The following is a 22,387-nucleotide window of genomic DNA, read 5'->3' as shown; positions in this document are numbered from 1 at the left end:
TAACTGCATATGCATAGCATAAGACCGTCTCGACCAATGAACATGCTATGTAAATCAATATGGCACCTTTATGCTAGATGTTCATTGGTCGAGACGGTCTTATGCTATGCATATGCAGTTATGTCATTTTGTGTGTGAGGGCCTATACACATTACACACGCATTGTCGCCATTTTGTTGTAGGGTGTCATGGCCGAAACCGGAAATTTTGCCGGCCTCAGCTCTTTTGACGAAGCTAGCGATCTAGTACTAGTATAGACATCTGTGCTTATGCCAACTTATGCAGTCTGTAGAAGTTAAAATCATCGGTTCTTGTCGGCTCCGTTTGATCATCAGCTGAACCACTCAGTTTTTTTATGAGAGATATTTTGGCTGTGAAAATCCTCGTGCGATTAAACGTAAACGAGAGAATATCAATTCATTAGTCGTGGAAAATGGGCGGCGAGGAAGGATTGGGTGTAACTACCGGCCAACCTAATCTCTACAAACAAGATCTGTCCAAGCTCGTAAGTAGCGGTTACCGTCGCCGCGTTAGCTTGCTCGACTCGTTACGACTTAACCTCCTCGTACTTTCTCACGCGATCAGCATATTGTTTCATCGCGACAATGCTCTAACCCAGATATCTATGGAATAATGCTTTGGTCTATTTATTATCATTAATAAAATTCATATAATGGTTATTCGAAATTTCAAAGAATAGAAAATATACAAAATAACTTGAGTTCCTAATAAGTTTTTTTTTTTTTGTAAAAAATTATGGGCGCGAATTTTCCCAAGGATTTTTATCGCCAGTTGGCAATTAGGCTACGTGAAGAGATTTATTTTTTTTAATTTTTTTGTCAATTATTGATCAAACTGTAATTTAGACAGGAAGAACTGCAATTTTATTATTTAATGGAATATATTTAGCTTAGTACCAACGTAGATCAATTATGTACTACTTTCTTTCTCATTTTCTATTAATCAAATTATGCTTTTAATAACATTCCTGTCATATATGTGATTACAATATTTACAAAATCCATAATTATAATTTAAAATATTACTGCAGATTACTGCATATTACTGCAATATTACTGCATTGTGTATAATGATGCATTTTCATAAAATATAAACAGTATTAACTTTTCCAGTATTAACTTTGAGTGGTGGTCACTTTTTAGATCTTAGTATCAAAATATTTAAAAAGTATAATTGCATGCTTATTTAAAATAAAACGTTCTAGAAATGTATAAAACAAAAGGTGAAAAAATTGCTCATAATGAATCATACAGAACTGCCATACAGAAACCACCACTGAAAGTTAATACTGGAAAAGTTAATACTGTTTATATTTTATGAAAATGCATCATTATACACAATGCAGTAATATTTTAAATTGTAATTATGGATTTTGTAAATATTGTAATCACATATATGACAGGAAAGTCATTTATCTTTTTCTGACTGGAGACATATTCTAAATTTTTATGATAAACTTATCAATTTTTTTACTGAAAAAAAGAATAAAAAGTAAAAGGACTTTTTTTATTTTCAAAAACCAATTAAAAATGTTTCTTTAATTTGATTTTTTTTGTAGATATGAGTTTCTGATTTTATATTAATATTTGAATGTTAAATTTATGTTATTTAGATTAGTAGTAACAGTATCTTAATATAATTGTAATTGTATTACTTAAATTTTATTTGATTATTTGTAAAATTACTATTGCTATTAAGAAATATATAAAATTAATTTATTTATTCTCTGCTTTTGTGTACAGGATGTTAGTAAATTAACTGCATTGTCACGCGAAGTAATAAGCAGACAAGCTACAATTAATATTGGTGAGTATGTAAGATTTTATTAATTTGAGACTTAGTTATCTTATTGTAATTCTATCATATGTGTAATTTTGCCACTCTATAGTATATTATGATATTTGATTGTAAAACATAGAAAAATGTAAACATCTATTACAGGAACTATTGGACATGTAGCACATGGAAAATCGACAATTGTAAAAGCTATTTCAGGGGTACAAACTGTACGTTTTAAGAATGAACTGGAAAGGAATATCACTATTAAGCTTGGTGAGTGTGATTTAATATATTGAATAATTTTTTTATTGCATATTGCACAATTTTTTTGATGCAAAGAAATATATATGTGTATATGTGAGTGCGTTTGCAAAACCATTTTTGTAATAATGTATTTTTTATAAAAGTACTATAAACAATAGAAGACTTAATTGAATAGATTAAATTTTTTTTAATGTCACAAGTGAGAAGTAAAAAATTATTTTTTTTATGTTAAATATACTTATAAAATAAAATAACTGTTAATTAACTTAAATAATTAGTAATTTAAGTCACTTAATAGTTATTTTAAATAATTGAAATGTGCACTTTAATGTGAAAGAATTCGAGATAAGGAAGGTAAGTAATAATTTTTATGCTTACTATAAAATTGAAAATTAATTGATATTTAAATGCCACCACTGTTATAATTAGGAATGTAATTATGCGGATTGTTAAAATGCTTTTTGCTTTAATACACATCATATTGCATATTGAAGATTTAATGTACACATTTTTTAAATGCGATTTCATATGTTGTTATTTTGTTTTGTGTATTTATTTTTATTAGAATATATATGTTAATCTCTTCACTTAAGATTAAAACTGCGGCGTGTCACAAATAATGGTACTAACCCAATATAACAATAATTGATGTTTATATACATTCGTATATTTGTTCATCGTTACATATTATATTTTCTGGAATTATAACAAAATATCTGGCAGCTTCTTATAAGTGCTCTGTACGATATTTAGGTCAAGAGAGTTTGTTTTATATTAGAGTGTAAACCAAAATGATATTATAGTATATTAATTGAAAAATATATTATGTAAATGTGCAAACCGATATTTTGTTGATCATTGAAGTTACGCGTAGGATAAAAAACCAGAATCTTCTAAGAAGCGACCTAGAATTGCACGTGTCGTCACATTCAATCTAAATCGATAATCACAGCATGAGCAAAGCACTTTGGCGTTATTCGTTGTTATTCTCGTCCAGAGAAAAAGAGAAAGGAGAATGAAAAGAAAAAAGGTCAAAGAGGCCAAAAACGAAAATAAAAAGATATAAGAGAAGGAAAAATGGGTGAGAAAAATAGGGGAGAGTCGTCGTACGTGTTAAAAGAGGAAGAGAAAAAAAATCGAATAGGAAATGACGCTCTTTAAATGTTTGGCATTGCAGACGCGGAGGACTGCGGTAGCAGCGGCGATTCGGCAGATATAACTGGCGGCATAATTAGCGATACGCCGGCCGTTTACCAAAAACGACATCTCTCCCCTGCTGATGGAGGCATTGACGCGCCGTCATGCGCCAAGCAGCCCAGGCTTTTCGACACAGAGAGCCATGACAACATATTCCACCGGCCGGACGACAAGAATGTACTCCGCATTTCGTCAGTGTCGAAACGTCTGCGAACTAGACGAAGAGTCATCACGCAACAGGCACTCGAAGCGTTTAACGGCGATTCTTGTTTACGCAGAAGTGTTGGGACGAGGGATATGGGCAGTGATGGCCGACAATCGGACTACGAGGAGTCATCGTCCGACGATAGATCGTCTGTGCGAGAGGATGGTTTAAGTTTACACACCTCCGAATTGAAGGAGGTGCGGGTGTTGCTACACGACTTTATGCACAGCAAGAATAAGTCGGCAGTAGATGCATCGGACAAACAGCTTCCTTCCACGACTAGTAAGCAGAATAACCTCTGGGAGGTAGAGAAAATCATACAGAAGCGTGAGCAGAACGGCAGTTCGCTCTATCTGATTAAATGGAAAAACTGGGATGCACAGCACAACACGTGGGAGCCGCTGTGCAATCTAGTCAATTGCAACGATTTACTGTGCCAGTTCGAGAACGAACAGCGGATGCTGATCAATCAGTTCAAAACGAAAGTAAACTTCTATCCGAACGCACGCGACGTGGAGCACTTTCTGGCTCAGATGCGATGCAAGAATATGACAGTCGATAACATCATATCCGCTTTCGCCGGGGACGATGTGTACAACTATATTCGACGTTATTTCAAGTATTCGTCGCGCCGCGGTAAACTAGGACCAAAGATCAAGCAGCATATCCTCTGCATGCAGCTGATCGAAATGCGGCGTGACCAGCTCGATTCACTGCACGATTGGGAGAACGAGATGAACAATATTTCACAGGGCAAGCCAAAGATACAGGTGGAGAATCTGGTGGATCTGGAGGGTGCGCCGAAAGATTTTTTTTACATCGACAGTTATCTGCCGGGCAATAGCGTGATAATACCGGACGATCCGCCGATCGGCTGCGAGTGCAACGTTTGTGAATCCAGCGACAAGTCCGGCTGCTGCTTCGCACAGAACGGTGCGTCGTCGTTGCCATATACAACGGCGTTCCGAGTGCGCGTGCCGCCCGGCACTCCTATTTACGAATGCAACAAACGTTGCGCCTGCGACGTGCTCACTTGCCGGAATCGAGTGGTGCAACGTGGTACCAATGCACAATTGTGCATCTTTCGTACGGACAATGGCCGTGGCTGGGGCGTGCGTACTCTGCGTGCCATCAAGAAGGGCACTTTCGTCACACAATACGTGGGCGAGGTGATCAATAGCGAGGAGGCGGAAAAACGTGGCAAGCAGTACAACGTGACCGGTCGTACGTACTTGTTCGATCTCGATTACAACGAAACCGACGAACAGTGCCCGTACACCGTGGATGCCGCCATGTACGGCAACGTGTCGCACTTCATCAATCACTCGTGCGATCCAAATCTTGCAGTCTACGCGATCTGGATCAACTGTCTCGACCCGAATCTACCGAATCTCGCGTTATTTGCTACCAAGAACATTAAACAAAACGAGGAGCTCACCTTCGATTACACGTGTCAGAAGATGCAGCAGCAATTATTGGATGACGAACCGAATGCTGAAAATGGTGTTTCGGCGAATAGAATTCCATGCAAATGCGGCGCGGCGACATGCCGGCGGTACTTATTTTAAGAAATATTTTTATCGAAACGTGTGTACCTTAAGCGAATCGCTTATATCAATGTTACATTAGCGTTGACTCTGATCTTATTTTGTTTATTGAATTAGCATCTATAATCTAAAAAAAAGAAAACATCACTCGGAGTTAGTTAATTTAAGAATAACTCAGTTAAACAGTTTATTCAACACTTTGTCGTCGATTATCTTTCCAAATTTATTTTTCATTTTTTAATCGGAATATATTCGTATTAAATTTCATTTTTTAATTTAAAACTGCCAACCGTATTAAAGTAAACATTCATAATTATAATTCGCAAGCAATTGATTTTATCGACCATAATCGCGTTATGTATCCTTTTGATTACTGCAACTCTGTAGTAATTAATTTTAATCGGTCAATTTTAAAATAATCTTTCGAGAAAAATAATGTGCGAAAGCATAATTTGCAGATATAATATAAAAATTTCCAAGATGTCATTACTATATATTTTATTACAGTTTTTTCTTGATGATTTAGTATATGATTTAGCAATTGTTGCGACGGCGAATAACGATTTTATTTTGGCTTTATTATCTCTAATAGAGAAATGAGACTTCAAGATACAAATTTTTAAATGCTGTAGATTAAACTGTTTATCGTTATGAACTGGAAAGAAGGAAAACAAAAAGAAATAACGCAGCGAGATGAAGAAGACTGTACATTTCATTTTTTATTCGTATTATTGAATATTATATATCGAAAATAATAGCTGTTAAGTTTCTGGAATATACTAAAAGTTGTGAAGATGCGACAAACCTGTTTGTTGCGTGGTTTTGTTTTAATATCAATTCTATGTTTTCATCTTTACATTCCGATGAAAGTAAACACAAACGCCAAAAGGATAGCATAAAAAACGTGTTTCTCAAACATCGTAACATTAAAAATAAGAATTTTGTTTCTGGACATTATAGCAGAAAAATTAGTCGATTTTTGTTTTAGTAGTTCATTTTTTTTCTTAGGGTATTAAATAATTTTTTTTGGAGTATGTCTGCATCTTTCTCACGTATCTATTTGTGGACATATATTATTTTATGCTAGATTTGCAGTATTACTGTTGGTATTTCGATTATATATTAGATTCTAAATATTAATGATACAATTGATATTTATCAGAAAGACATTTTCAGAAACAGAATACTGCAGATTTGAATCGATCACCTAAGCGTAGAAGCTACATGTCTTGAAATAATATTATTATATAAGAATTCTAAGAGTGCGTACTGAGACACAAGTACATACATATGCGATGTCTCGATATCTCTGTGTTCATTAACACGTTAATTATATCTTCAGAAAATTGTATATTATAGCCATTGTGAAATTTATGAGCATATTTATTTTACTTTTGCTCGCACAGTCGGGACTACTTAATGACTTGTCCGTGTGCTAAGCGATTGAAGCTTTTAATCTATTTCTAGATAAAGAAAATTTTCGATATTGCATCTCGAGCGCATAGCGCACAGTGATGTAATTTAGATAAAAAAATTTAATGCAGATTTAAAAAATGTTGTTTTGAATTGTTTTTGATTGTATAAATATGAAGTATTCTGATTGCACCAAGTAATTATAAAATTATTGTAAGAATTTTTTTATATTAGATGTCCCAGACCGTAACACCTGTTGATGGCAGATACCTGAGGTTATTTGGAGATGAAAATCTCAATATCAAATTGTACTCGACATTTTGATATTAAGATAATTTCAAGAATCTGCAATTAACGGGCATTACAGTGGGCCCGGGAAATAATATACAATATAATCACGACGCGGCGTCAATTGCTGGTCAACTGTATAAGAAACGTTGAGATTACCGACAGCAGGAATCGCTCATTTCAGACACGGCGGACAGAGAGAATGTAATAGTTATTATATATTACATCTAGATGCACTACATTTTTCATGTAATGTATTTAATCCGATACATGAATCTTTGTATTGCAAGTTAGTGCCAAATCTTAATTTAATTATTACTATATAATACTTATTGAATAGTTAAAGTAAACAGGGACTCGAACCGAACCGAAATCGGAACCGTAATCACATAATCATAATCGTAATCGTAATTGTTTTGTTTTTTCACCGGAATCATAATCGGATCGGCTAAATTATTTTCGGTTTACGGTTTTCTTTTTCAGTTTTTTTTTTGTGTCGATTCCGGTTCGGTCCGGATACCTAGTTATAAATTGTAATAATTATTTCATGTTAGAATTATCGTTTTTTTCTCTTATCAGAATTATATATAAAAAATTGATGCGAGTTTTGTTGTGCACATTGCTCGTTAGAATAAAATAATAAAATAAGTTATTTCTGTTAAGTCATTATTATCGTTAATTGTGACAACAGTTTTTGAACTGCCAAAAGAGATGTACATGTGGCACTTTGCGCTGTATCTTTTTCCTTTACAAAGAAACTCACTTATTATTCTGTTACATCTGTCCACATGTATAAAACTACTCTATTACACGTTAATAATGTATCAACTGTTAAAACCTATATTAGGACAAACCAACAAAGAGAATGTATCCTATAAGATTTATACACACATCGTTGTTGTCGATGAACTTGATAATAAACATTTGCACATAGACAAATTACGGTACCGCATTTATCTTATCTAATTTTGTAAAACTCTTTGCACACGACTCTCATCCGCCACTTGATTTAATGCAGCAATTCGAATGGCGACTCGAGAGGCGACAATAATAGATATCTTTCCTCTACATTTTAGATGTTTGAGTCTATTATCTATGTGTGCACTTCATAAGTACAGCATTGTGTTTAAAATTATTATTTTAAATTCAGTCTGTTTTAATGGTTATGAGAATAGCAAAAAAACCTTCAAATGCAAAGGGTTAATTATTATTTTAAAGGGAGCTTATGTGACATGTGTTATATAACACATTATCTCTATATCTATGGCGATGTGAGTAATAATTCGGCTTCAAAATGTAATATGTAATTATTTTAAGTTAGTATTTTCATCATAAGCTTTCTAACTCTAAACTATAAGTAAAGAAATTACAATGTAAAGTGTCGAAAAAAGAAGATATTTGTAAATATCCTTTACACATGTGCCTTTATAACAAAATATTAAAACTCACGAATTCACGCTAAAAGTGTTAAATTTATTTGACCATAAAATTGTCATGTTGCGTCATTCATTGGATTCTCTCTTCGAGAGAAATCTTCTCGTGCAAGTGAGGGAGGAAGAGAATAAGTTATCTGATTACTTTCCTCGTTTCAGGATATGCAAACGCAAAGATCTATGAGTGCAACAACGCAAAATGTCCTCGGCCAGGACGCTACATATCCGGCGGTTCCAGTAAAGACGACTCGTTCCCTTGTTTGCGTCCGGTTTGTCAAGGAAGATTCGAATTGGTTCGCCATGTCTCCTTCGTCGATTGTCCTGGACACGACATTCTTATGGCTACTATGCTTAACGGCGCGGCTGTTATGGACGCCGCTTTGCTTTTAATCGGTAAACCAGTCACACATTATTTCCGTGATGATATTTGTTGTCTTGCATCTCAAAGTTTGTTATTAAATTTTAGCTGGCAACGAGTCATGCCCACAGCCTCAAACATCAGAGCACTTGGCGGCTATCGAAATTATGAAGCTAAAGCACATAATTATCCTGCAAAACAAAATTGACTTGGTGAAAGAAGCGCAAGCGAAGGAGCAATATGAACAAATCTTGAAGTTTATTCAAGGTATTATTCGGTATTATTATGTTAATAAAACTTTCACACAGTTTTACATCTATAAAATCCGAAGTATGAACTTTATATATTTATAAAACTGTCTTCATGGGGTCAAAATATTTTCGGTTTTTTTTTTATATTTTAATATCAGTTTTTAAAGGGTTCAATAGATATTGATTATATTTTGTATCATGTTCTATACTATTTGTTCTCATTCGTATAATTCTTACCAAATTTAGGTACTGTGGCGGATGGCGCGCCAATAATTCCGATTTCGGCACAGCTGAAATACAACATCGAAGTATTATGCGAATACATCACTAAGAAGATCCCGGTTCCAATGAGAGATTTCACATCGGAGCCACGACTGATTGTTATCCGATCATTTGATGTGAACAAACCGGGTTGTGAGGTGGATGACTTGAAGGGCGGCGTCGCTGGTGGTAGTATTCTCAGAGGAGTGCTAAAGGTACAAACTTAATTTATTTCCAAGCAAAATACGTTTCTTCGAAACGCATTTCATAATCGCTTGCGATTATCGATGCTAGGTCGGTATGGAAATCGAAGTTCGTCCAGGATTGGTATCGAAGGACAGCGAAGGGAAGCTAACTTGTCGTCCGATATTCTCACGTATTGTGTCTCTGTTCGCTGAACAGAACGAACTGCAATTCGCTGTACCGGGTGGTCTAATTGGTAAGTAACATGTATCATAAATATTCACGATTAATTGAAATTCTATGAGAATTCTTACGTATTGTGTGATTTTATTAAGGTGTCGGAACTAAGATCGAGCCCACCCTGTGCCGTGCTGATCGTCTAGTCGGGCAAATTCTTGGAAGTGTCGGCGCATTGCCGCAGATATTCATTGAATTGGAAATTTCGTATTATCTGCTCAAGCGTTTATTGGGCGTGAGAACTGAAGGCGACAAAAAGGGCGCAAGGGTAGGTCCTTTGCAGTCACAATGTTGATCTCGTACTGATACTCAATTTCTTTACTCGCTTTTTTCTTTCTGCGTCTAAATTACTGAAAAAATTAATCAGATAGGCAGTTTAATTCATTGAAAATTGTTTCATAGTCTATAAATATATATATGTCAAAAATTTAATCAATACATTTAAATAGAGATTTATAACAAAAAAATTTTTAAAATACTGAAGATGGTCTGATAAAATGATCAAAACGTTTGTGTATATGTAAAGTAAATGTCAATAAATTAATTATAAGTTTAAATGTAAGTACCACAGTACGAATAACCTCGAATAACATCGAGTTCTTAGCCTATTAATTTTAATTATTTTCTTTTATTTATATAAATATCTTGATTGTAGGTACCGAAACTATCAAGGGGAGAAGTATTGTTAGTGAATATCGGGTCATTGAGTACCGGTGGCAGAGTGCTGGCTACTCGCGCCGACTTGGCGAAGATCAGCCTAACGAATCCGGTGTGCACGGAGGTCGATGAGAAAATTGCGTTGTCCAGACGCGTGGAAAAGCACTGGCGTCTTATCGGATGGGGACAGATTTGCGGCGGTCAGACAATAGATCCTATTCTAGATCGAAAGTAATTCTGCTGCAATTTTAAATGGATTTCCTTGGAAGAAGGAAACCATTTCTTCAATCTGTTAACACCGTAATTGGCCACAATTATATGAGAAATATTTATAATAAATACTTGAACCTGATCCTATTGGAAAATAATCCTGCTTTTATAAAAGATAAGTATTAAAAAATGTTACCGTCTAGATTGATTAAAAAATTCAGCAATTATTTCGTGCTGCTTTTTTTTAATGTAAAGAAAATTTTCTATTCATTAGGCATGTATTGAATGTCCTAATTACATGTTTAATTGATTTCTGCTCAAACATTTACAGTATAATAACTAATGGTTCTAGGAGTGAATTAGAACATGGTGCAAGATTAATATCGATTGTCAATAAATCTAAAATTGCTAATGTAATATTGCACATTGTCGCTAGAGGCGCTGTCAGTCTCATATTTCAAAGGTCATTCTTATGGCGCGCAAGGTAGGCTGTTGGGACGATGTGAAAAACGGACTTTTACGCGTGTTTATTTGTTCCGTTGTGATCGAACCTTTGTCGAGATAGTCGTGATCGAGATGTTCGCAGTCAACAATTTGAAACAATCGATGAAGTATCGTCATGTCGTTTAGCTTACCATTCGAGGTTTCGTTACCACAGCAATCCATGGATCAAATCGTGGAAGAAACATCAGATGTGTTCATCAAACAGGAAGGCATAATTCGAATCGCCCAGAATGTAAGCACTCCTATTTTCTTTATAAGTTCGTTAAGATTTGTGACATTTTGACAATTCATTTGGAGAATTCTTAATTTAGGTTAGGAATAGGTGCGCGCGGTTTTGAAAATCGATTCGAGTGTCGTGATGCGATCTCGTTTCAAGAGAATTTAGAAAAGGTATAGAATGAAGCTGAGATCCTCGATACGGTGATGTGTTCAAGAAATTTTCTGTTTATTTCTGAATGATTGTTTCAGGAATAATTGATTACACAATCGATAAGAAAATAATATTGAATGAAGGAATAAAGAAAACAAAGAGAAGAAGCATTAACTGTTTTTATATTAAGCATTCATTTTCCGAGAAAAATGATTTATGAAGAAATTTATTCTACGTATAAGCTACCTAACTTTATTCAACATTATTCAACAAAAATATCAGACGACTTGACATCGTTTCACTGTCAATAATACGCAATGTTTGAAAATAAAATAAAAATTATTTCCTGCCGAATAAAAACAAGCTTCTTCTTAGAATTTCCATTGTAAAAGAAGTATCACTAATATTTTAATTGATTTACGTAGGTGCTAATGTATCTGGATGAAGTTATACAAAATGGAGCTAATATCGAAAGAGTCACGAGCAAGTTCACAAGATATTACTTGTATCCCGACATCAACGACGATACAGCGGCGGATTGGATCTTTGTCTTGCACACATTGAATTTTTCACTCTGGTCACCGAAAGGTACCGATCCATGGACTGTTAAGGGATTTACTGGATTCTTGGCACTCTGCGCTGCAATGGAAAGAGCCATTATGGTGAGTACAATGTTTATGTACGATGGTATATATAAATAAACAAGTGGAGGGACATTTAAGGAATTGGAAACTTTTTAAGAAAGGCTTATTACTTTTTTATTTTCACCCATAGATTTTATTCAGATTTGATTAACGTTTGAAAATATCAATATTTTCTATAATTGATGTTGATTGCTTGTTACTTGTGTATTGAGGTGTAAATAATACTGCGTTAACTAACATTAACTGTACATTTTGACACTTTTTTTAATACTAATATATTGTATACGCAAAGGCATATTACATACTTTTTGTTTTGTTGGCTAAAATTTGAAGGTTGTTTAATATTCTTTCACTTTTGTTTTACTTTACTTTGTTATTAAGATGTGTTTATTCTTTTGTCTTGAAATTCCGATTTTATTATTAACATTTGACTGCTATTTCAAGCAATAATTTTCTATTAAGAAGTTTATATTTCAGTAAGATAGAATCTTACTAAAGTAAGATAGATAAAGTAAATTAAAAATGTTAATTTTGTACTTTGTTCTTTTTTAACTTTGTGAGTTTTGGCGAAGGATATATTGCATTTTGCATATTACTTTTGGCTTCTTTTTTATTCTGCGATATAATATAAAAATAACATTTAATTTAAAACATATTTATTTAAAGGTACTTCTATTTATGCTTTAGTACGCGTTTTACCGTATTGCTCCGAAAATATTTCTTGCAACAAATGACTTTCCTTCTGTATGTTAAAAGCTTTTTTGCGTAACAGTTTGTAAACAGTTTAACATCATACAAAAATCCAGCACAAAATATTATAGATAATGAATTTAAGTTATGAGTTTATAATTAATTATTGTCCGCAAGATTTTTATAAATATTAATCCATTATTTAGAATTAAATTATTTTCAAAAAATTATTCTCATAAAACCAGAAACTATCGAACGATTGTATATTGATAATATGGATTATTTTATTATTCAAGATGGAACATTTGTCTTTTCTCATATTAATCGTCAATCTTACTTTGCATTCTTGCGATTTCTTTATTTATTTTTTTATCATAATTCTCTATAAACTTTTGACGTCGAGTGTTTATACGTTGCAATAACATTTTTTTAATCGCAATATCTTCTTTTTGAAAATATTGCTTTTTTCTCCATCTGAAATATGCACGAATGTATGGAATTTGATTTCCATCAAAATATTCTTTTTGTTTAAGCAAAGTCACTAAATTATACATCAAAGATTTTGGGATACGTTGTTTATTTTATGTTCAAATGATAGCGCATAATTCATACCTTTCTTCCATGATTTTTCGCTTTTGTTATTTGATGTCCATTAGCCGTTTGTTCCTAGCTTTCTTTCGCGCCTTATTCTTTATTTTCCAATTCACCTTAATATCGATCACCTTGTGCCGAACAATCTTGTACCTTTGTCGAATCCTCTCGGCGTGCTCTTTACGCTTGACATTTCTCAATCTTCGTTCCTCTTGTTTAAGGAGTTTTAACAATTTCAATCGCTGCACCGTTTTGTATGCTTCCTCTCTCTGCTTTTGGACTTTTAATTTCTGCTATAACAGTTGTTCTTTAATAAAAAGTTGTCTGTCTCTGGCAAATTTTACCCTTTTTTATAATCTGAAGTGATAAAAAGAATTTTATCTGTAATTAATATTTGCAATCGTTTTTGAAAAAATATGATTAGAAATGACATATGGACGATATGAATATTAAAAATAAGCAAATAAAGTTTATTCGATTTTAATCTTATTATCAAATAGATACGTTTCAAATAAAAAGCAAAAGAAATAAAATGTATATTAGATGTGATCTTTTCTTCTTTTAGAGAGGAAAGGCTTGCAGTTTTTTGGAAAGAATTTTTGCAGAGTTTAAATCAAAGTTTTCTCAGTTGTATAATAATTTCGAATTACATCTTTCCGCTTCTTATTGCGGTTGATCCTCAGCAAAATGAAGAGCTATTCTCTCGACGAACAGACGATTCCTCTTTTTCAATTCCCTTTTGATACAGTCGGCATGTATTTTTTTAGATATTTTCTATACTCGTTATAATCGCCCAACGACCATTTCACGTTCATATCCTCCGTGATACGAACGGCTTTTAATAAACATTTCAAATTAGATAATCTGGAGAAGAATTTGCACAGATGCTCGCCGTACAATGGTTCTTAGGAAAATCTTATTTTTTGGCAATAAGGATCACTCAAATCGAAAATCTGTCCTCAACTTATCTGTCATATTGAAATGTCGCATATGCATGCATCTTCTTTGTGTGTATGTTTTGTATCTTTAAGAATACAAATTGTGCAAGTTGTATAAGTTAGGGTAATATATTATAAATGGTAATTTTGTTGTGATAATCCGTGTTAAATGTCTGTGTCTGTGGTTTTGTTGTATTATATATTAAATATTAAATTATATATTAAATAATTTTTAAAGTATTCAAATTTCGCTTACATCTCTTTGGCGCAATTTTTGTGAAAATAGGAAGGAAAGCCTGTATGGAACCCTAAATATTACAAGGAACTTTTTCAAAAACCAGAAGATGTCGAAATTTTTTTTCGAAGTGATAACGGGACTTGTATTCCGATGTTAAAAGAAAGGCTTGATCTTTTGCATGAGATTGGAAATATTTTAATTGAAAATTATGAAGGTAAATAAACCATTGCAACAAAATTTGTACGTGCTGCATGTTATAACGACATAACGCAGCTTAACTCACTCAAAACTAACTTTTATAATTAAAAAAATTTCTGCTAAAATGTTATTAAACATAAAGATATTTTATAATTTATACTTCATATGTATGAAAGAATGTGTTCATAATTAGTATGAGTATAAAATATCAAAATAATGAATGTAATAGTAGCACTTTTCATTGAGAAATATATATATATAAAAGAGACAGATAAAAATGATAATAAACAACTATTATTGTAAATAAACTATTTTAAGTGATGAATATTTTTCAAGTTTTATTCTCGGTTATTAAATAGTTTAATAAGTCAGTGGTTCTGAATGAATAACGCATGGGAATTATTAAAAAAAGGAGGAAGAAAGGATAAATTAAAAAATAGACATATCGTACATTTGTTACAGGCACTTTTCTAACATGTGTCAAATTGTGCAAAAAGGGGAATGATTTGCTGAAATTGCTTATCAATTTTCCTTCATATCATGAAAACATGTTGCAATACAAAGGAAAGAGAGGTAAAGAATAATATCACAGAAAGACTCGAAAAGACTCGAATTAGTATTCTAAAGTTAAATGAATTTATAAGCTTGTATTTTTAGAGAATTTTGAGTTAAATTATGTAATAGAGACATATCGAGACATATTTTATTACAAATGAATATATTTTAATATGTCTAAAAATGTTTAATTTAATAAGTTTGTAAATCATAAAAAGGATAACAAATGAAAAAGGATTCTAGTAAAATATTACATTGGCACACTTGTCGTGTGATGAATGCTATATAATTATAATTGCATTTTCTGTAATTAATTAATTTAAGTTACATTTATTGCATTGAGTTTGATACATTAATTCGTACATTAGAACAGTCAGTGAGTTAAGTTATAAATTTAATAATGCAAAATGTTTTTTATTAAATTCTCTTTCAGTTATTTTCTATTTGAAGGCTACTACACTGATGATTGATTTATTGTGCTTCTTTAGCAAACATAAAGCAGTCAAAATTGAAGCAACATTCGGACTTTCTTCGATGCTTATCGATTTTCGCGTTATTCAAATTTTTCTTAATTTCAATGCTCTTAGCTATTCCGATAGGCTCCAGAAAAAAATCGAAGAAAACGGTAAGAAACCGTTATGCCATTTTTTTACAGATGGTACCATTTTACAAAGTTTGTTTTTCTACCGATGAAAATGTTTCTCCAATACAGAAGCAGAATTTATAATATCGTAATTAATAAGCATTATTTTCGATTAAATTTTAAAGTACAAGTAATCTTTTATTTACATCATTACTTATTTTATCAATTTTATATTACTTATTTATTCAAAACAGGGAAAATTCTATATTTTTCTGAAATTTATATTGATTATGACGTTTTACGTGTTGTATATATCAAAGCGTTCATTTAGAGAACGACTAAGGAAATACATCTCTCGCTTCAATTTTTATGTGGAGAATTTTCCGTGAAACAAATCGTAACAAAATACGCTGTGTATTTCTTGCAGATACACTGGAATTTGAGAGCACAGAGAATCTGGAAATAATCGCTTGCGCGTGCGTTATAAGATCTCAGCTGCGGGTCAAATTTATAGAATTATGTGAAATGTATAAAATAATGAATCCTGATAAAAAGAGCCTGATAGAAGAAATACCCTTTTATAAATATAATACCTTAATCGACAATTTCTTGTGGGACTTTCGGTATGTGCACGACGAATATTTGATGAAGAATGTGCTATTGCACAATGTTAGAAGTGTATATTTTTAGAACATTCTTAGATCGTCATTAATCTGCGAATGATCACGCTGACTCATAAAGAACAATAACTTTTTTGTCATGATTTGTCTTTTAACTGTTTTTACCATATTTGATACTGAAAAAAATAATTCGTTCTAGAAACCAAATTTTTTTGCGGTGATAAGACAATCTGAAATATATACACAACAAAACTACACTGTACAAAATTTTAGTTTAATATTAGAACTATTATGGTGAGTAATTTTATATTATAGTGAGTAAATTTGAGACCAACTATTATACGGGTAAATTTTCACGCATTTGCGAACTTAATTTCTTCTAATCTAATTAAAAATTGCAAAAGTTAATTTACAATAGAATATAAAATTATATAATATATAAATGGTAATGTAGTAATACTTTTTGTATATTATTAAATACACATTTGGGTCGTAATTTAATTGTAAATTTATTATATTGATAAAATGTTACTGTAATTTGCGGAATATTACCGTTTATGCTGTCTATAATATTATAAAAATTTGGATAATTACTTAAGATCTTCAAAATATTCTATCGCTTACACAATAAAAGACAAAACTACATAATTTTTGTGAAATTATATAATTTTTGTAAAATTTCAATAACTTTTTTATATTCACAATTGATTAATATTAAATATCTAATTTTTATATTTATTATTTGTGTAAATTTACTGAATTTTTTACAGTGTACTTTTTAGTTATCACAAAAACAAATATCTTTTTTAATATTTTTTAAGATGATCAAGACAAGACTTTTTTCAAGTTTAACACATTTTCTGGTTATTAACATAAACTAATTAAATTATTGAACATATTTGATCTAGAAATGATAAAGAAAGAAATGATGCATTACTTTAGCCAATCTTCACAGAAAAGTATGAAATCAAAGAAAGTGACTTTTATAAATTTATATAAAGCGATTTTTTATATATTTATTTTTTATTAGAATTTGATGTAACTAGTGATCATTGGTATATTACTTATCTTTATTTTGATAATGGAAATATAAATATGAAGTACAATATTTCATGTCAAATTTTGCTATTTGTGACAGAAAAAATTTTGTATCATTATGTATGTAGTATTATAAGTTCTTTTATTGCATCATAATTTTATCGAATCTCTTTTATCGTTCCTTTCCGACAATCCAAATTCCAAAATTCAAATTTCAGGAATGTTCTCATTTTTCTATTTATTTATTTAATTATAATTATATATTAGACATATTTTTTTTGTAATAATATGTATACAAACATTTCCGCGATACTTTAAACTACATTCTAAAATAAATGTCCTTTTTATTTGGCAACACGCAGAGTTAACTCTTTCAATTTTTTTTTATTACAACGTGTTCATTGCATTCGTTGTAGTAATTAAGTATTTGTCTATTAAAATTGCTTCAGTTTCTTGCGAAATAATTACACATAATTTAATAATATGTTTACAATTTTTCGCGGCATATTACTTCTTAGATTAACTGAAAATTCAGCAATCATTCTAACTTGTTTTTTTTTATGTTAAGAAAATTTTATTGTTGGATTGTTGGATTGAAAATTTTATTGTTGGATTGTTATTGTTGGATTGAATAGGTTAATCTGTATTTCATTATATGTAAAACTCGATACTCACGTAATTCTTTTAATTCTAATCATAATGTGCGTTAATTATTGTGCGTAATGAACTATTCACATCATAAATTTATAGCATGCCTATCCAATGATTTTACAATAATATTTGAATTTATAATGGCACACTGATTACAGATATTGGAATATCGCATATGCAATTCTGTCGTGTTTCTTTCTTCGTTCACTTGTTTGGTGAATGAAATATAAAAGTATAAATAAATATATGTATAGCTAAGTATAAATAAATATTAATAAATATAGTTAAGTATAAATATATATAGTTATATATTACATCTAGATGCACTACATTTTTCATGTAATGTATTTAATTCGATATATGAATCTTTGTATTGCAAGTTGTGCCAAATCTTAATTTAATTATTACCACATAATACTTATTGAATAGTTATAAACAGGGACCACGAATTCACGTTGAGTTAAATTATTATTATTTCAAAAATCGACATGTTGCGATTGATTAGTTTCTCTCTTTGTCAGAAGTTCTCTCGTGCAAGTGAGGGAGAAAGAGAATAAGTTATCTGATTACTTTGCTCGTTTCAGGATATGCAAACGCAAAGATCTATGAGTGCAACAACGTAAAATGTCCTCGGCCAGGACGCTACATATCCGGCGGTTTCAGTAAAGAAGACTCATTCTCTTGTTTGTATCCGGTTTGTCAAGGAAGATTCGAATTGGTTCGCCATGTCTCCTTCATCGATTGTCTTGGACATGACATTCTTATGGCTACTATGCTTAACAACGCGGCATTTATGGACGCCGCTTTGCTTTTAATCGGTAAACCATTTATTATTTCCGTGCTGATATTTGTTGCTTTGTATCCTAAAGTTTGCTTCTTTTCTAATAAGCTACTTACTGAATTTTAGCTGGCAACCAGTTGCCCGCGGCTTCAAACATCAAAGCACTTGGCAATACGTTTCTTCAAAACGTATTTCATGATCGCTTACGATTGTCGGTAATAGGCTGTATGGAAGTCGAAGTTCGTCCAGGATTGGATTTTTGAATCGAAGTTTGTTTAGGATTCTATCCAAGGACAGCGAAGGTAAACTAACTTGTCCATATTGTGTCTCTGTTCGTTGAACAGAACTAACTGTAATTTGCTGTATCGGATGGTCTAATAAATAGTAAGTAACATGTATCATAAATACTTACTCATTATTAATTGATGTAATAATTCTATGAGAAATTTTACTGATTATGTGATTTTATTAAGGTATCGGAACTAAAATCGAGCTCACTCTGTGCCATGCTAATCGTTTGATCGGGTAAACTCTTGAAATCATCGGCGCAGATATTCGTCGAATTGGAAATCTCATATCTGCTCAAACGTTCATTGGATGTGAGAACATAGGGTGAGGGCGCAAGGGTAGGTCCTTTGCACAACGTTGATCTTGCAACGATACTCAATTTACTTTGCTTGCTCTTTTTTGTTTCTGCGTCTAAATTACTGAAAAAAAGTTAATCAGATAAGCAGTTTTATTCATTGAAAATTGTTTCATAGTTTATAAATAAATATATATATATATAATATATGTTGAAAATTTAATCAATATATATTGAAATAGATATTTATAACGATAAAATTGTTAAAACACTAAAGACGGTTTGATAAAATGACCAAAGTGCTTGTATATATGTGAAGTGAATATCAATAAATTAATTATAAGTTTAAATGTAAGTACCACAGTACGAATAACTTCGAATAACATCGAGTTCTTAGCTTATTAATTTTAATTTTTTTCTTTTATTTATATAAATATCTTGTTTGTAGATACCGAAACTAACAAGGGGAGAAACATTGTTAGTGAATATTGGATCGTTGAGTACCGATGGCAGAGAGCTGCCTACTCGCGCTGACTTGGCGAAGATCAGATCAGATCACGAATGGATTTTCTTGGAAGAAGGTAGCATCATTTTTACAATCTGTTAATAGCGCCGCAACTGGCTACAATTATATGAGAATTATTAATAATAAAAACTTGAACCTGATCCTGTTAAATAATAATCCTGCTTTTATAAAAAATAAGTATTAAAAGGTATTTTTTAGATCGATTGAAAAATTTAGAAATAATTTTAAGCTTGTTTTTTTTTTAATGTAAAGTAATTTTCTTTTTGTTGGGCGTGAGTGGAATATCCTAATTTAATGTTAATTGATTTCTGCTCAAGCATTTACAATATCATAAAACAGTTAGAGTAGTGAATTTAAACATATTGCACATTCATATCGATTGTTAAATTTGAAATTGCTGACGTGATGTCGCACTTTACCGTCAGAGACGCTGTCAGTCTCAAATTTCAAAGGTCATTATTATGGCGCGCGCGATAGGCTGTTATGACGATTCGAAGAACGGATTTTTACACGTGTTTATGTGTTTTGTCGCGGTCGAATCTTCGTAAAGGTGATCGCGACCGAGATGTTCGCAGTCAACAATTTGAAACAATCGACGAAACATCGTCATGTCGTCTGACGGTCAAACATCGTCATCTCGTCCAACCGAGATTTTGCTAGCACAGCAGTCCGTGTTTCGAATCGCGGGAAAAGCATCAGATGTGTCCATCAATCAGCAAGGCATAATTCAAATGGCCTGGGATGTAAGCACCTCTAGTTTCTTTATAAGTTCGTTAATATTCACGACATTTTGACAATTCGTTCACAAATCTTGGGGGATGATTAACTTAGGTTAGGATTAGATGCGCGCGACTTTATAAGTCGATTCGAATGCCGTGGTGCGATTTCGTTTCAAGAGAATTTAGAAAAGGTATAGAATAAAGTCGGGCTCTTCGACTCGGGGATGTGTTCAAGAAATTTTCTGTTTATTTCTGTATGATTGTTTCAGGAATAATTAATTGTACAGTCGATAAAATATGATTTTAAATAAAGGAATAAAGTGAACAAAGAGAAGAAGCATTAACTTTTTTATATTAAGCATTGATTTTCCGAGAAAAATGATTTATGAAGAAATTTATTCTACATTTTAGCTACCCAATTTTATTCAGCATTAATCCGTGAAATATCGTACGACTTGACCTGGTTTCACTGTCATTACTACACAATGTTTGCAAATAAAATAAAATTTATTTCCTGTCGAATAAAAGCCAGTTTCTCCTTAGAATTTCCGTTGTGAAAGAAGTATCACTAATGTTTTATTTGGTTTGCGTAGGTGCTAATATATCTGGACAATGCTTTTCAAAATGGAGAGTTCGAAAATGTTATGTGCAAATTTACGAGACATTCCGACTTGTATCCCGACTGTAACGACAATAGAGCGGCGGATTGGATTTTCGTCTTGCACACCTTGAATTTTTCACTTTGGTCACCGAAAGGTACCGATCCATGGACTGTTAACGGATATACTGGATTCTTGGCACTCTGCGCTGCAATGAAAAGAGCCATTATGGTGAGTACAATGTTTATGTACGATGGTATATATAAATAAACAAGTGGAGGGACATTTAAGGAATCGGAAACTTTTTAAGAAAGGCTCATTACTTTTTTATTTTCACCCATAGATTTTATTCAGATTTGATTAACGTTTGAAAATATCAATATTTTCTATAATTGATGTTGATTGCTTGTATAATTGTGTATTGAGGTGTAAATAATACTGCGTTAACTAACATTAACATTACATTTTGACACTTGTCTTTTAATATTAATATATGTATACGCAGCAGCATATTATATACTTTTTATTTGTATACTTTTTTTGTTGGCAAAAATTTTTGAACTGTTTAATATTCTTTCATTTTTGTTTTACTTTTTTTTTTGTTATTATGATATGTTTATCCTTTTGCCTTGAATTCTTGTGTTTATTAAATTTACATTTAATCGCTTTATAAAATGATAACTTTCTGTTAAGAAGTTTATATTACAGCTAAAGTAAATTAGATAAAGTAAATTAAAAATATTAATTTTGCTTGTTGTTTGTTTTTTGCTTTATGGGTTTTTTTAAAGAATATATTGAATTTTGCATATTACGTTTTTCTTCTGTTTTATTATGTGACATAATATATAATGTGAAAATAATATTTAATTTAAAACGTATTTATTTAAAGCTATTTTTACTTATGCTTTATCACGCGTTTTACTGTGTTACTCAGAAAATATTCCGTGCAACAAATGAGTTTTCTTTCATCTGGTAAATGCCATTTTACGTAATAGCTTAACATCATCCAAAAGTTCTGCACAAAATATTATAAATAATAAATCAAAGTTAAGAGTGTATATAATTTTATATTGTCTGCAAGATTTTTATAAATATTACTCCATTATTTAGAATTAAATTGTTTTCAAAAAATTATTCTGATAAAACTTTAGGCTCCATCGAACGATTCTACATTAATAATGTAGATTATTTTATCGTTCAAATAGAATATTTGTTTTTTTTAAATTTATCGTTAATCTTACTTTACACTCTTGCG

The 22,387-nt window shown here is 31.7% G+C and overlaps 2 protein-coding genes across 8 annotated transcripts; both read left to right on the top strand.

Moving 5' to 3' along the window:
- Positions 1-125: 125 nt before the first annotated feature.
- Positions 126-10,446, top strand: LOC105671985 (eukaryotic translation initiation factor 2 subunit gamma). 2 transcript variants are annotated; one of them, XM_012366590.2, is made up of 9 exons: positions 239-505; positions 1,764-1,827; positions 1,963-2,073; positions 8,307-8,540; positions 8,614-8,772; positions 9,003-9,232; positions 9,312-9,456; positions 9,536-9,705; positions 10,093-10,446. In XM_012366590.2, the coding sequence occupies exons 1-9, from the start codon at positions 434-436 to the stop codon at positions 10,327-10,329; spliced, it is 1,422 nt and encodes a 473-aa protein (XP_012222013.1). In that variant the 5' UTR covers positions 239-433; the 3' UTR covers positions 10,330-10,446. The 2 variants fall into 2 exon arrangements, with proteins under 2 accessions (XP_067211081.1, XP_012222013.1); XM_067354980.1 differs by lacking the exons at positions 8,614-8,772; positions 9,003-9,232; positions 9,312-9,456; positions 9,536-9,705; positions 10,093-10,446 and adding an exon at positions 3,242-5,021 and having other exon boundaries at positions 126-505; positions 8,307-8,492.
- Positions 10,447-10,584: 138 nt separating this feature from the next.
- On the top strand, positions 10,585-18,670 carry LOC105671986 (queuosine 5'-phosphate N-glycosylase/hydrolase-like). Of its 6 annotated transcripts, none has more exons than XM_012366593.2 (7): positions 10,585-11,040; positions 11,604-11,840; positions 14,328-14,493; positions 14,940-15,050; positions 15,466-15,657; positions 16,043-16,238; positions 18,509-18,670. In XM_012366593.2, the coding sequence occupies exons 1-7, from the start codon at positions 10,924-10,926 to the stop codon at positions 18,531-18,533; spliced, it is 1,044 nt and encodes a 347-aa protein (XP_012222016.1). In that variant the 5' UTR covers positions 10,585-10,923; the 3' UTR covers positions 18,534-18,670. The 6 variants fall into 6 exon arrangements, with proteins under 6 accessions (XP_012222016.1, XP_012222018.1, XP_012222015.1 ...); XM_012366595.2 differs by lacking the exon at positions 18,509-18,670 and adding an exon at positions 16,435-16,561; XM_012366592.2 differs by lacking the exon at positions 18,509-18,670 and adding an exon at positions 11,120-11,198 and having other exon boundaries at positions 16,043-16,561.
- The last annotated feature ends 3,717 nt before the right edge of the window (positions 18,671-22,387 follow it).

This window comes from Linepithema humile, chromosome 1 (assembly GCF_040581485.1).
Source record: "Linepithema humile isolate Giens D197 chromosome 1, Lhum_UNIL_v1.0, whole genome shotgun sequence".
Classification (NCBI taxonomy): domain Eukaryota; kingdom Metazoa; phylum Arthropoda; class Insecta; order Hymenoptera; family Formicidae; genus Linepithema; species Linepithema humile.
This window is presented reverse-complemented; position numbering and strand designations above follow the sequence as displayed.

Bases quoted from the DNA above. Each gene is read 5' to 3' on its own strand.
- LOC105671985 (XM_067354980.1), top strand. From the start codon at position 434: ATGGGCGGCGAGGAAGGATTGGGTGTAACTACCGGCCAACCTAATCTC. The intron at 1,828-1,962 runs GTGAGTATGTAA...CATCTATTACAG, and splicing joins ACAAGCTACAATTAATATTG to GAACTATTGGACATGTAGCA. The intron at 5,022-8,306 runs GTACTTATTTTA...TCCTCGTTTCAG, and splicing joins GGCGCGGCGACATGCCGGCG to GATATGCAAACGCAAAGATC.
- LOC105671986 (XM_012366591.2), top strand. From the start codon at position 10,924: ATGTCGTTTAGCTTACCATTCGAGGTTTCGTTACCACAGCAATCCATG. The intron at 11,841-14,327 runs GTGAGTACAATG...TTGTGAAAATAG, and splicing joins CAATGGAAAGAGCCATTATG to GAAGGAAAGCCTGTATGGAA. The intron at 15,658-16,042 runs GTAAGAAACCGT...TATTTCTTGCAG, and splicing joins GAAAAAAATCGAAGAAAACG to ATACACTGGAATTTGAGAGC.